This window comes from Chamaea fasciata, unplaced genomic scaffold, assembly GCF_029207755.1.
Source record: "Chamaea fasciata isolate MVZ Bird 193981 ecotype frontalis unplaced genomic scaffold, bChaFas1.0.hap1 SCAF_8, whole genome shotgun sequence".
NCBI classification, from domain to species: Eukaryota; Metazoa; Chordata; class Aves; order Passeriformes; family Sylviidae; genus Chamaea; species Chamaea fasciata.
In genome coordinates, this window is record NW_027094093.1 from 38160655 (window position 1) to 38175333 (window position 14679).

At 59.2% G+C, this 14679-nt stretch overlaps 1 protein-coding gene across 2 annotated transcripts in view; it reads left to right on the plus strand.

The window, feature by feature from the left end:
- Positions 1-14679, plus strand: part of KCNJ3 (potassium inwardly rectifying channel subfamily J member 3) — a 34809-nt gene that overhangs the window by 5484 nt on the left and 14646 nt on the right. Inside the window, exons 2-3 of one of the 2 annotated variants that reach the window (XM_066190491.1) lie at positions 1384-1600; positions 6515-8854. In XM_066190491.1, the coding sequence (XP_066046588.1) occupies positions 1384-1600; positions 6515-6528 (231 nt within the window). In that variant the 3' untranslated portion in view covers positions 6529-8854. Of the gene's footprint in view, positions 1-1383; positions 1601-6514; positions 8855-14679 lie in introns of those variants that run through there. The other variant, XM_066190490.1, reaches the window with a different exon arrangement.

Below are 14679 nucleotides of genomic sequence, written 5' to 3' on the forward strand. Positions count from 1 at the left end.
TTCCCCCCACCTGTGGCAGGTGAGGAGCAGCCCCGGGGGGGCTCAGCTTTCCTTTGGGAAGGGTTTTTGTTCTGGAAAAGGTTCTTTTCCTGCAGTGGAGTTGGAAATCCCAATCCCTGGGGGAAATGAAATATTCCTTGATTTTTCCTGCTGGGCTCAGGGCCGGAGCAGAGCCAACCCCAGAGGCTTCAAGTGGGAAATCTGTGCCAAGCCTCTTCTGCTGCAAGGGGAATTCGGGGATTTGGGGGATTGGAAAGAGCTTGGATGTGGCTCAGAATTCCTGGGTTTCCCCCACCCGGAGCAAAGGAGTCACTCCGGGTTCATCCCTTTGCACAACGTCCCCTCTGGAATTGCCTGGGGCCGGATTCTTAAAATTCCGGTTGTTTTCTCCAGCTTTGAGCTCTGGAGTTCCAACCAAAATTCCCTGGGAGCAGCTGGGAGCGTGTGAGATCCCAGCTGCATCCGGGGACACCTGAATTCCCGCAGGGATGTCACAGCTGGGATGGAGTCACATTCCCGCCGGGATGGAGTCACATTCCCGCCGGGATGGAGTCACATTCCCGCAGGGATGGAGTCACATTCCCGCAGGGATGTCACAGCTGGGATGGAGTGACATTCCCACAGGGATGTCACATTCCCGCAGGGATGGAGTCACATTCCCAAAGGGATGTCACATTCCCGCCGGGATGGAGTCACATTCCCACAGGGATGGAGTCACATTCCCGCAGGGATGTCACAGCTGGGATGGAGTCACATTCCCGCAGGGATGGAGTCACATTCCCGCAGGGATGGAGTCACATTCCCGCAGGGATGTCACAGCTGGGATGGAGTCACATTCCCGCAGGGATGGAGTCACATTCCCGCAGGGATGTCACAGCTGGGATGGAGTCACATTCCCGCAGGGATGGAGTCACATTCCCGCAGGGATGGAGTCACATTCCCGCAGGGATGTCACAGCTGGGATGGAGTCACATTCCCGCAGGGATGGAGTCACATTCCCGCAGGGATGGAGTCACATTCCCGCAGGGATGTCACAGCTGGGATGGAGTCACATTCCCGCAGGGATGGAGTCACATTCCCACAGGGATTTCCACGCCGCGGATGTGGCCCTTGGGGACCCGGGGCAGCGCTGGGAATGGTTGGGAATGGATCTCGGAGAGCTTTTTCCAACTCAAACTTCCCGGGATTCCCCTATTTCCTCCCGAGCCCCCGTTCCCCAGGACCGGCCGTGTCCCCCAGCTCCACACTGCTGGAAATCCCCGAATCCTGGAAGGTTCAGGCGGGAAGAGACCTCAATCCCACGCCCTGGGCAGGGATTCCACCGTGGCCGGCCGGCCTTGGGCGGCACGAGGAGCTCCAACCTCTCCTCCTTGTCCCGCGCAGTCCCGGCAGACCCCGGAGGGAGAATTCCTGCCCCTGGATCAGCTGGAGCTGGACGTGGGCTTCAGCACGGGGGCCGACCAGCTGTTCCTGGTGTCCCCGCTGACCATCTGCCACGTCATCGACTCCAAGAGCCCCTTCTACGAGCTGTCGCAGCGCAGCATGCGCACCGAGCAGTTCGAGATCGTCGTCATCCTCGAGGGCATCGTGGAGACCACCGGTGAGCGCCCGGCGGGGAATGGCGGGGAGGCCTCCTGCTCCTGCTCCTGCTCCTGCTCCTGCTCCTGCTCCTGCTCCTGCTCCTGCTCCTGCTCCTGCCCCTGCTCCTGCTCCTGCTCCTGCTCCTGCCCCTGCTCCTGCTCCTGCTCCTGCCCCTGCCCCTGCTCCTGCTCTGCTCCTGCTCCTGCTCCTGCTCCTGCTCCTGCTCCTGCCCCTGCTCCTGCTCCTGCTCCTGCTCCTGCTCCTGCTCCTGCCCCTGCTCCTGCCCCTGCTCCTGCTCTGCTCCTGCTCCTGCTCCTGCTCCTGCTCCTGCCCCTGCCCCTGCCCCTGCTCCTGCTCCTGCCCCTGCCCCTGCTCCTGCTCCTGCCCCTGCCCCTGCCCCTGCTCCTGCTCCTGCTCCTGCCCCTGCCCCTGCTCCTGCTCCTGCTCCTGCTCCTGCCCCTGCCCCTGCCCCTGCCCCTGCCCCTGCTCCTGCTCCTGCTCCTGCCCCTGCTCCTGCCCCTGCCCCTGCCCCTGCTCCTGCCCCTGCTCCTGCTCCTGCTCCTGCCCCTGCTCCTGCCCCTGCCCCAGCTCCTGCCCCTGCTCCTGCCCCTGCCCCTGCTCCTGCCCCTGCCCCTGCCCCTGCTCCTGCCCCTGCTCCTGCCCCTGCTCCTGCCCCTGCCCCTGCCCCTGCTCCTGCCCCTGCTCCTGCTCCTGCTCCTGCCCCTGCCCCTGCCCCTGCCCCAGCTCCTGCCCCTGCTCCTGCCCCTGCTCCTGCCCCTGCCCCTGCTCCTGCTCCTGCCCCTGCTCCTGCCCCTGCTCCTGCCCCTGCTCCTGCTCCTGCCCCAGCTCCTGCCCCAGCTCCTGCTCCTGCTCCTGCTCCTGCCCCTGCTCCTGCTCCTGCTCCTGCTCCTGCTCCTGCTGCTGCCCCTGCCCCTGCTCCTGCTCCTGCCCCTGCCCCTGCCCCTGCCCCTGCCCCTGCTCCTGCTCTGCCCCTGCCCCTGCCCCTGCCCCTGCCCCTGCCCCTGCCCCTGCTCCTGCTCCTGCCCTGCCCCCTGCCCCTGCCCCTGCCCCTGCCCCTGCTCCTGCTCCTGCCCCTGCCCCATGCCCCTGCCCCTGCCCCTGCCCCTGCCCCTGCTCCTGCTCCTGCCCCTGCCCCTGCCCCTGCCCCTGCCCCTGCCCCTGCCCCTGCCCCTGCCCCTGCCCCTGCCCCTGCTCCTGCTCCTGCCCCTGCTCCTGCTCCTGCTCCTGCTCCTGCTCCTGCCCCTGCTCCTGCTCCTGCCCCTGCCCCTGCCCCTGCTCCTGCTCCTGCTCCTGCCCCTGCCCCTGCCCCTGCCCCTGCCCCTGCCCCTGCCCCTGCCCCTGCTCCTGCCCCTGCCCCTGCCCCTGCCCCTGCCCCTGCTCCTGCTCCTGCCCCTGCCCCTGCTCCTGCCCCTGCTCCTGCCCCTGCCCCTGCTCCTGCCCCTGCTCCTGCCCCTGCCCCTGCCCCTGCCCCTGCCCCTGCCCCTGCTCCTGCTCCTGCCCCTGCTCCTGCCCCTGCCCCTGCCCCTGCTCCTGCTCCTGCTCCTGCTCCTGCTCCTGCTCCTGCCCCTGCCCCTGCCCCTGCCCCTGCCCCTGCTCCTGCTCCTGCTCCTGCTCCTCGCCCGCTTCGGGGCTTTTGGAGGGGCCTGAGGAGGGCAGAGGAGCGGGCTGCGCCCGCGGGGGGCTCGGACATGGGTTCGGGGCCGACGGGATGGGCTTTGGGGTGGGGCTGTGGGGGCTTGGGGCTGGAATGTGGGATTTTGGGGTGGGAATGTGGGATTTTGGGGCGGGAATGTGGGATTTTGGGGTGGGAATGTGAGATTTTGGGGTGGGGATGTGGGATTTTGGATTTAGGAATGTGGGGTTTTGGGGTGGGGGTGTGAGATTTTGGGGTCGGAATGTGAGATTTTGGGGTGGGAATGTGGGATTTTGGGTTTAGGAATGTGGGGTTTTGGGGTGGGGGTGTGGGGTTTTGGGGTTGGAATGTGAGATTTTGGATTTAGGAATGTGGGATTTTGGGGTGGGAATGTGAGATTTTGGGGCAGGGAATGTGAGATTTTGGGGTGGGAATGTGAGATTTTTGGTGGAAATGTGAGATTTTGGGGTGGGAATGTGGGATTTTGGGTTTAGGAATGTGAGATTTTGGCTTTAGGAATGTGAGATTTTGATGCAGGGGATGTGGGATTTTGGGGTTTGGGATGTGAGATTTTGAGGCTGGGAATATAAGAGTGTGAGGCAGGGAATGTGAGATTTTTGGGATTTGGAATGTGAGATTTTGGATTTAGGAATGTGAGATTTTGGGGTCGGAATGTGAGATTTTGGGGTCGGAATGTGAGATTTTGGGGTTTGGGATGCGGAGCTCCCGGCTGGGATGAGCTGCTCCTGCATTTCCCAGCTGCAGGATGTTGAGGATTAAGTTTGATCCCATTTTGGGATTCCCGGTGTTCCCATCCTGCTCTCCCAGGGCAGGAGAGAGGAAGGTGAATCCTCTGTGTGCTTCCCTAAAAACTCCCCGATGTTTCCCTAAACCCCCCAGATACTTCCCTAAAAACTCCCTGATATTCCTCTAAAAGCTCCTTGTTATTTTCATCAAGACTCCCTGATATTTCTCCGAAAATTTCCTGATATTTCCCTAAAAAAAAAAAATCCCGATATTTCCATAAAAGCCCCTCCGACACTTCCCTAAAAATTCCCTGACGCTTCCTCAAAAACCTCCCGGTATTTCCCTGAAAACTCCCAGATATTTCCCTGAAAACTCCCAGATATTTCCCTGAAAACTCCCAGATATTTCCCTGAAAACTCCCAGATATTTCCCTAAATCCCCCTTGACGCTTCCCTAAAATCTCCTTGATATCTCCCTAAAAATCTCGTGATATTTCCCTATAAAAATTCCCTGGAAAAGCTCCTGGAAAACTCGCAGGCCTGACCTACAGGCCAAACCTCGCAGGTTCCTTTGTTTTTATTCCTCAAAAAAAAAAAAAAAAATCTATTCCAAACAAAATGGGGAAAAAAAAAAACCACAAAAAATCTCTTTTGTAAATAACTCTTGGAATTTGAAACCCCGGCTTTGTTTTGGGAAATAATATTGACCTGGAAATTATACAGGGAATGGGAAAAAAACAAAACCAACCAAAACACCGGGAATTTCTGGGTCTTTTAGAGCCGAATTGGGATGAGGTTCCAAACGTGGTGACCTATTTTTCGGGAGCTGAGCTGAGAAATCGGGCGAAACAGAGCAAAACCTGCTGGATCGGGATAAAACAGGCGGGAAAGGCGGGAAAATCTCCCGGCGGGAGCAAAGGGAAGAGGAGGAGAGGGCAGGGCTGGCGCTGGGGGAAGGCAGAGCTCATCCCGGGAGGTTTGAATCCTGCAGGAATTCCCGCTTCTCCTCTCAATCCCGGGGTTTTCCCGGGAAACGCCGCGTTCCCCCTCCCACCTTTCCCATCCGAGGCCCAAAGCTCTGGAAAAGGCGTTTTCCTGCGGGATCCCTGTAAATAAATGGGCATTGAACCCTGAGGATGGTGGGAGGCCTTTCCTATGGATCACATCCCCGGGATGGGAAAAACGGGATTAGCTCGGGCCGTCTGGAGAGGCTGAGTGTGATCCCGGGAATGTGACCCTGGAGCTGGGATGGAGGCCTGGAAGGATCAGCCTCAGCTTTGGCAGGACCTGCCTGGGAAAAGTTTAAAGAAAATCTACAAATCCCAGGGGTTTTTTTTTTTGGCTTGTTTTCCTTTTTGTGGGATAATTTGAGGGAATTCAGCCGGAGCGCCTTGGCCGGCCCCTGCGGATGATCCGGGAGGTCGCCCTGGCCTCGCTCACCTCCAGGGCTGCCGGGAGAAATGACAGGGAGCTCAAGGCGCCCACGGGACCGGCATTCAGGGATCCTCTCTCCCTCTTTATTTTACGTTTAGAGCAGTCAGGGATCTCGGGATCCAAACGTCCGTGGCTGCACGTGTCTTTTCCTGGGCGTTCGGAGCCTCCTGCTTGGCTCCAGCACGTGCTTGGGGGAGGAATTTATTATTTTCCTGTTAAATTTCCAGGAGGGATCAGGAGCTCCCCAGGGAATTCCAGGAAGGATCAGAAGCTCCCCAGGGAATTCCAGGAAGGATCAGGTGCTCCCAGCTTCTGGGGAAAACAAATTCCTGGGAGCTTCTGATCCTTCCTGGAATTCCTTGGGAGCTTCTGATCCCTTTTGGAATTCCCTGGGAGTTTCTGATCCCTCCTGGAACTCCCTGGGGAGTTCCTGATCCTTCCTGGAATTCTCTGGGGGATTCTGATCCCTCCTGGAATTCCGTGGGGAGAGCAGCAGGGCTCTCCTCCCCTGCCCACATTCCAGGCAGGCCTTTCCTTCAGGGAATTGTCTCCTCTGAGGGAGTTTTTAGGAGCCAGTCCCGGCCAAGGGTGATGGAGGTGATTCCTTGGGATGGGTTTTACCTGGATGGAGATTGGGAATTCCTGGCTGGGCTGCAATTCCCAGATTTGCTGTGGCTGCCCTGGATCCCTGGGATGTCCCAGGCCAGGCTGGAGCACTCGGGCAGCGGGAGGTGTCCCTGCACAGCGGGATCAGCTGCAATTCCATCAATCCATGAGGGAAGAGCTTTTCCAGCATTTCCTGTCCCCAGGAGCCTTTGGGTGTCCATCATTCCCTTCCCACCGCCAGGATTTCCTGCTCCCACCCCGGGAATGTTGGGAATCTGCTCATCCCCCCACCAAAAAAAACCCCAAACTAATCAAGGATGATTTAATCGCAGTAATTCCAGGGAACGGCTCCCCTGGCATTCCAGGATTCCAGGCCCTAAAATTCCCGCGGAATTTCGTTCCCGAGTTCTGGAGCCTTTCCCAGAGGAGCTGGTGATGATTCCACGGGGGGTCAGTGCTGCTCATTCCGGGTTATTTCGGATTTCTCTTTCAGCCCTCCGTTGTTAGGATAAGCTGGGATTGGGAAGAACGTTCCAGGGGGTTGGTTTTCCAAACCTTTTTTGATTCCCTGTCTCCCGTTGTTGGGGAGCTCCCCCCCCTCCGCTTCCCTTCCTGGAGACAGTTTGACTTTCATCCCGGATTTTCCCCCTGCTGGGATTTGCCTCTGGATGCGTTTGGGATTACGCAACGCTCCGGAAGTTTGCGTTATCCCGCAGTTCATCGATAAGCTGCTAAAATTCCTGAAAAAAACCCCCAAAACCCCGAGCCGCTCGCGGGAATGCGACGGGGACAAAACCCTGCAGGAGAACGGTTTGTGCGTCCCCCTTTTCCCAAACTCATTAAATTTACCTTGGAAGCCTCTTCCCGGGATTTGCTGATGGAAGAACTCCAGAGCCCGCCAGGCTTTTCAATTGAAGGGATGGGGATGGCATCAAAGGCCTTTTCCTCTGGTTTTGCTCTGAAAAGCTTGGAAAAAACCTGGAATTCCGGAGGCACGGGGAGGGTTCTCTCAGATCCGTGGGGGCGAGCTCGGAATGCAGCGACCTGAGGGAACAAGGAGCTGGGACAATTACCAGGATTCCGATGGTCCCATTTAAAACGGGATTTTTAATTTTTTTGGGACGCGTGTTCTCGGGGTCACTGAGAACCCTCAATACGAATCCAGCAACTTGCCTAAAATCCCGGAATTCTGGAGCGGTTTGGGCTGCATGGGACCTTTAAATACCAATTTATTTACGATTTTTTTTTTTTTCATCTTTCCATTGGGATTCTGGGGATTTTTTTTGTTTGGATGTGTTGGATGGGAAGGCGACAGGAAAAGAGGATTCAGCCCTTCACGCGCGGAAAGCGGCTCCCAAATCCCGTTTATTTCATTCCAAACACCTTTTCAGCCCGGCCTGAGCGCGATCAGATATTCCGTTAAACCTCTCGGGGACGAACATTCCGCAGATCTTTGCCCTCACAGGGAATCCGTCGGTGGGGAAAATCCAATGGTTTCTCTTTTTTTGGTCAAGTGGACAAAACCACCACGTTTGGCCCCGGCAGAGCCACAGGATTTCCTGGGATTTGGGACTTTCAGCTCCAGCTTCTTTCTGCTCCTTCCTGGAGCTGCTGGGCTGGAAAAGGGGGGGCGGAAAAAAAAAGAAAAATGGGATTTTTAAAGCTGAGGAAAAGGTGGAATGTGCTGGGGAAACGTCTGGTGGGAGAGAAGAGTTTGGGAAGAACAAATCCCTGGAGGTGTCCCAGGCCAGGCTGCGCCCCTGGGGTGGTGGCGTGGGATTTAAGGTCTCTCCCAGTCCGGGATTCCGGGCTCCATCCCTTACGTAACTTTTATCCTGGAGAACGCTCCCTCCTCCTGCCTGAGGCAGCAATTCCCCAAAACCCCACATTTCTCCGCGTCGGCCCTTCCCTGCTCGCTCCTTTTCCCCCTGCGATCTCTTGGGAAGCGCAGCAGAGAAAATTCGGGAGCGATTTTGACCGGGAGCTCCCCTTTCCCCACGGATAACCCCGGCTGGGAGGCGAAACCGCGGCTCTGCCCGAATTGCCCGCTCACGCTTTATCAAACACAATTCCTTCTGCCTGAGCTGCCTCCTCCCTTGTGCTGATCCAGGAAAAATGAGTCCCACTTTTCCCTGGATTACTGTTGGAGGGACGAGCGGGAGCGACGTTTTCTCGGGAGCTGATCTCTGCTCTGGGTCTGCCGGGAAAAAACAGGGAAAAAGGGAATGACACCCAGCTGCCCGTGGGAGCTGCGTCCCGCTGCCGTTTGGGAATATGGTGGGGTGGGAAAGGGCTGGAATTTTTTTTCCTGGAGTGCTGGGATGTGCCGATGCTGCCGGCTCAATGCAGACCCAGAGCTGCTCCTGCTGGAGAAATCCGTGGGCAGATCAAAACCCCGCAGTGCTCCGGCGCTGCTGATTCACCGGATCCGGGAAGGGTTTGGGATGTGGAAGGGGCTTAAATCCCATCCCACCCCACGGGCAGGGACGCCTCCCACCATCGCGGGTTCTCCAGCCCGGCCTTGGACACTCCCAGGGAATCCAGGGGCAGCCACAGCAAATCTGGGAATCTGTGCCGGGGCCTCCCAGGCGGGAATTCCTCCCCAGTATCCCACCTCAGTCCTGTTTAAAGCCATTCCCTCCCGTCCTGGTCAGAATCCTTTACTCCATTGAAATCCCAGCCGGTTTTGGGGGGTTTTTTTGGTTGTTTTTTTTTCTCTGCAGCAACTCCTTCCCACTCCTTCTTTCCCTCCTGGATCCTCCGGCAGCGCAGCTTTCCCTGGATCTCTGCCCTCCGTGCATTAGGGCCGCTGCCGGGGGGGCTTTGGTCAGCAGCCTGCTGATCCCGCTCTCCTCAGCGTTGTTTATTCCTTGTTCCAAGAACCTGCGGCCAGGGCATGTGCCCGGCTGGATTTTCCCTGGACACCTGGACGCTTTTTTTTGGGGCCGGTTGTTCTTTATTTACAGCTCTGCGCAACCGGGGGGGCGGCGAGGGGAGTGGGGAATATTCCAGCTGCTCTTCCTTGCACCGGGGGGGAGGCTTAGCTTGGATATTTGGGAATTTTTTTTCATGGATAGGGCGTAGCCCCCATCCCTGGGGGGATTTAAAGCCCTGTGGATGTGGCGCTCGGGGACGTGGGGCAGTGCTGGGGGTGGTTGGAGTGGATGTTCCGGGAGGCTTTTCCAGCCTGATCCGTGCTGGAATTCCCTGCTCCCAGCTGAACTGGCCTTCCCGGTGCAGGTGTTGCCATCCCTGGGATGTCTCCTTTTGGAAAGGCACAAAGCCCCCGAGCTCTCCTCGAGATGAACTCTGGGATCCTTCTGCCTTTTGAGGGTTTTGAGCCCCCGGAATTCTCTGGGGAGCGGGACGCGCCGTGGGGCACAGCCGGGAAATCCCTGCAGGGATGGCGATTCCACCTGAGCACCTTTTCCTGATGGAATTATCCCAAATATCCACCCTGAGCTCCCCTGGGCCAGCCCGAGGCCGTTCCCTCTCCTCCTGTCCCTGTTCCCTGACAGCAGATCCCAAATCCCCCCCGGCTGTCCCCTCCTGGCAGGGAATTCCCGAGAGGGGAAAGATCCCTCTGGATCCTCCTTTTCTCCAGGCTCAGCTCCTTTCCCCGCTCCCTCAGGAATTCTCCAGCCCCTTTCCCAGCTCCCTTCCCTTCCCTGGCCACGCTCCAGCCCCTCAAGGTTTCTCTTGTCCTGAGGGGAAAATCAAAAACTGGGAGAAAACGTGAGGGGGGAAACCAAAGTGAGGGAAGTTTGGGGAGGGCTCTGCTGCAGAGCTTTTCCCTCCTGGATCCTCCTTTTCTCCAGGCTGAGCCCTTCCCCAGCTCCCTCAGGAATTCTCCAGACCCCTTCCCAGCTCCCTCAGGAATTCTCCAGCCCTTTCCCAGCTCCCTCAGGAATTCCCCAGCCCTTTCCCAGCTCCCTCCGGAGTTTTCCAGCCCCATTTCCCTCCCAGCCCCTCTCTCCCATCCCAACTCTTCCCCGACATCCACAGCGGGGGTTCCAGCCCGAGGGCAGATCCCGATCCGTTCTTTGGCCGGGTTTATCCCCGCTGGGCGCCGCCGGTTCCCGGGCCGAGGTTGGGCCTGGCTTGGCGGCAGCTCGGAGCTGCTCCGAGGGTCAGGCTTTAGAGGAGCGCTCCGGCTCATCTCCCCGCGTGCGTTACACAGCCCCGGCCGCCGGGAGCTGATGGGAAGCGATAAGCGATGATAAAAGTGGCTGGCAGCAGGACGGCCTGACGGGCGGCGACGGAGCAGGGGAGGCATCCAGAGCGTCTGCAGGAATTGGGGATTTATCCAGGGAAAAGCCGGGAAAAACCCAATCCCTGCTGGTTTTCTGGGGATCCCGGGATCCTTCCGAGGTGTGCGGGCAAAGGCTGCCCCATTTTATCGTCCGTCTTCCCAGGGCACGGGGCGGGCTGTGGCTTCCGCGAGGATTTTTTTGGGATTGGTGCCGCCGAGGGCTGGGATGTGTTTGAGTTTAAAATCCGTTGTCAGCGCAAGGGCAGGAAAGGGGACGGAATCCCGGGGCTGCGGGATGGTTTGGGAGGGAGGGAAGGGACCTCAAATCTCGTGCCCTTGGGGGATCATCACCCTGCCTGCTTCCGAGGGAACCTGCGGCTCCAGCCCGAGCCCACGGGTGCCTGCGGCGGGATCCCAAAGCTTTGGAGCCGGCTGTGCCGTTCCAGCCCTGGGCGAGGCGCTGGGAACAGCTCCCCCCTCCAACTGCAATGTTTATCCCGGCTTCCTCGGCCTTGGTGGCTCCCTGGAGCTCCCGGGCCCGTCGTGCAGGGGATGAACGAACCCCCGGAGCTGCCAGCAGAGCTAACCCAGCCCCGCTGCTGGGAGCGCAGGGGTTAAACCCCAGGATTTCACCCCGAATCCCGCCGCGGGGGGACTGCCAGGAGCAGGGTTCTGGATCGGGGTCTCCAGGTGCCTCTGGAGTCTGGGACCTGCAGGAAAAAGGAGGGAACTCTGCCCCTGTGCTCAGGTGAGACCGCACCTGCAGAGCTGCCCCAGCCCCGGGCTCTGACAGCAGAGGGACCTGGAGCCGGGCTGGGAATGTTCCCCTGGAGAAGGGAAGGCTCCAGGAGAGCTGGGAATGTTCCCCCGGAGCAGGGAAGGCTCCAGGCAGAGCTGGGAATGTTCCCCCGGAGCAGGGAAGGCTCCAGGAGAGCTGGGAATGTTCCCCTGGAGAAGGGAAGGCTCCAGGAGAGCTGGGAATGTTCCCCCGGAGCAGGGAAGGCTCCAGGAGAGCTGGGAATGTTCCCCCGGAGAAGGGAAGGCTCCGGGAGAGCTGGGAATGTTCCCCCGGAGAAGGGAAGGCTCCGGGAGAGCTGGGAATGTTCCCCCGGAGAAGGGAAGGCTCCGGGAGAGCTGGGAATGTTCCCCTGGAGAAGGGAAGGCTCCGGGAGAGCTGGGAATGTTCCCCCGGAGAAGGGAAGGCTCCGGGAGAGCTGGGAATGTTCCCCTGGAGAAGGGAAGGCTCCAGGAGAGCTCCGAGCCCCTGGCAGGGCCTGGAGGGGCTCCAGGAGAGCTGCAGAGGGACTGGGGACAAGGGCTGCAGGGACAGGACACAGGGAATGGCTTCCCACTGCCACAGGGCAGGGCTGGATGGGACATTGGGAATCGGGAATTCCTGGCCGGGCTGCAATTCCCAGCTTCGCTGTGCCTGCCCCTGGATTCCCTGGGAGCGTCCAGGGCTGGAGAGGGTTTGGAGCAGGGAGAGCAGGAGGTGGGAGACCCATCCCAGCTCCCCCAGCACGGTCAGCTGGGATTTCTCCCCAGCTGTGTCCCGGCTGCCGGCGCTGATCGATATCCTGACCAGGAGAGCAAAGCTCGGCAGGAAACTCGCTGCTCCTTGCTCCGGCTCCATCCATCTCTGCTCCTCCGGGTTTTCTTTCCCCCTGCACCTGTCCCGGTGGAGCAGGAGATTCCTGAGGGGATTGGGGTGCCTCGCTCACCCAGATAATATTTTTCCCTAAAATCTCATCTAAACTTAATTTTTTTTTACAGTTTGAATCCGCTTTTCCCTTAAATATGGGTTTGCTCACTGAACTTTTAGGGCTCTGTACCCTCCTTGGGAGGTGTGGGAGCAGCTGTGGGACCTCCCAGCATCCCAAAGCCGTCACTGCCACGAATCCCAGAACGTGGAATGGGCAGGGTGGGAAGCGACCTTAAATCCCATCCCATCCCACCCCTGCCAGGGCAGGGAAACCTTCCGCCATCCCAGGCTACTCCAAAGCCTGTCCACCCTGGACACTTCCAGGGATCCAGGGGCAGCCGCAGCAAATGTGGGAATTCTGTTCCAGCCAGGAATTCCTTCGCAGTCTCCCGTCTGCCTCAGGGCATCGGGCACAGGTTGGGCTGGGTGACCTTGGGAAGCTTTTCCAGCCTCGGGATCCTGGATTTGTGGATGTGTGGTGGTTCCTGGACACTGCGCTTGGCTCAAGCACATCCCAAATCTCTCCAAACTCCCGAACTCCCATCCCTATGAACGACCCATCCCGTTTTTTCCCTAGCGTTCCTCTTCCCACCCTCGTTCCCGTGGTGCTGCGCACATTCCCGGCGCTCCTCTGGAGCCTTTCCCGCTCCTCGCTGTGCTGCAGACGCTTCGAATTCCCGGGGCACGGAGCTGGGGATGGAATTTCCCGCAGTGGGGTGTTGCTGGTTCCGTGTTCAGCATGCTGGAGGAGCCGGGATCTATATTGGATATTCCCCACCATCTCCCTGCCCCTGGCGGCTTCTCCCAGCGCTGCTCAGCGGGCAGGGCTGGAAAAACTTGGAAAAACTTGGAAAAACTTGGGAAAACTTGGGAAAACTCGTGGAGCGCTCTGTGCTCAAGGACCTCAGCCAGAAAAAAAAAAAAAAAAAAAAAAAAAAGGATTTCCCCTTTTTTACCTGGTGGAGGTTGAGACTTTCAAAGCTGGATGGAAAAGATGCCTGGAGTGGTGGCTTGGTCCACCATGCCTGTGAAACATCCCAGGTTTCTGCTGTAGATGGGATAGTGGGAAGGAATTCCTGGCTAGGAGGATGCCGAAGGCCTGGAACAGAATTCCCAGATTGGCTGGGGCTGCCCCTGGATCCCTGGAAGTGTCCCGGGCCGGGTTGGAGCAGCCTGGGGATGGTGGGAGGTGTCCCTGCCCATGGAATGGGATTTAAGGTCCCTTCCCACCAGCCCGTCCTGGGATTCCCCGTCGGTGTGTCCGTATTCCCGCAGGAACGCGTCTCCAGGAGCGGGATTTCGGGAATGCTCGGAGGCAGCAGCCGAGCTCACCTGGTAATTAATCCATCAGCACAACTGCCTGCAGTTGGAGCTCTGCTCCGAGAGAGGCTCCTAATTGGGAGTTAATGGCTCATTAGCGCTGAGCGGATCAGCCCGAGAGCCCCGGCAACACAAACAAAGAATGAATGATTCCAGGGAGTGGGATCCGCCGCTCCAGGGCCGGCTTTGGGGGGCTCTGGGGGTGCCGCCGCCGCCAAGGGAATTCCCTTTGGGATGCCCTTGGGGGCCGTGGAAGGGCCGGGGGGATGATGGGGTGGTGGGGTGGCTGCTTTGGGGTCGCCTCCCCGTTCATCCCAAACTGGGCAGCCGGGAATGAGACGGGGCTTGGGAGAGGACGGGGAAAACCAGCAGCGGTGAGGAACTACGCAGAAAGGTTTCGGAATTTCGGGATGGGTTGGGTGGGAATGGATCTCCGAGCCCATCCCAGTCCAGCCCTGCCCCTTTCCGCTATCCCAGGGTGCTCCAAGTCCCGTCCAGCCTGGCCTTGGATGCTTCCAGGGATGAGAAAGGGGCTCCAGGAGAGCTGGAGAGGGAATGGGGACAAGAAGTGACAGCACACAGGGAATGGCTTCCCGCTGCCAGAGGGAAGGGCAGGGACGCGTGGGAGATTGGGAATTCCTGGTTCTGAGGCTAGGGAGGCCCTGGCCCAGGTTATTCCATGGATGATTAATCCCTGGAAGTGTCCAGGGCCGGGCTGGAGCAGCCTGGGCTGGGGGAAGGTGTCCCTGCCCATGGCAGGGGTGGGATGGGATGGGATCTCGGGTCCCTTCCCACCCAAACCAGGCTGGGATCCTGCAGCCCAGCAGGATTTATTTTTTTTTTCCTGGAAGCAAAGCGCTGCCCTGACATTTGGGATGGGAAAAGGCGAAGGAGCCCAGCCGGAATCCCCAATGCCATAAATCCCGAGCCGCTCTGAAACCTTCAGGGGAAAAACAAAAATAAAAAGCCTAAAAAGGCCTCGTTTGCTGCCCTAAAATGGCAAAACCGCTCCAGACTTGGAGGCTTTTGCGGCAGCCCGGGGAGAGCGAAATCAGCACGGGGGGGACGGGGGACGGCAGGCGAGGCTGGGATGTAAAATTAGAAACCCCCGGCAGGCATGTGGGCATTTGCGCGGCTCAGGCTGCGCCGTGGCACATCGATCCTCCCGGGAACGACGAGCCTGCTGGATGGCATCACACCCCGGGGCCTGGGCCCCGATTAACCCTCCCTGGCTGCGGGGACAGGGCGGGGGTCGCCTCCCTCCCTCTCTCCCTGCTGCGGGAAACGGTTTCCCCGTGCCACCCCGGCATCCGAGCCACGGGCAGGGAGCAGCATCCCGTGACTCCGAGCCTCTGCCGCGGGGAATGTGGGGCCTGGGCGGTTC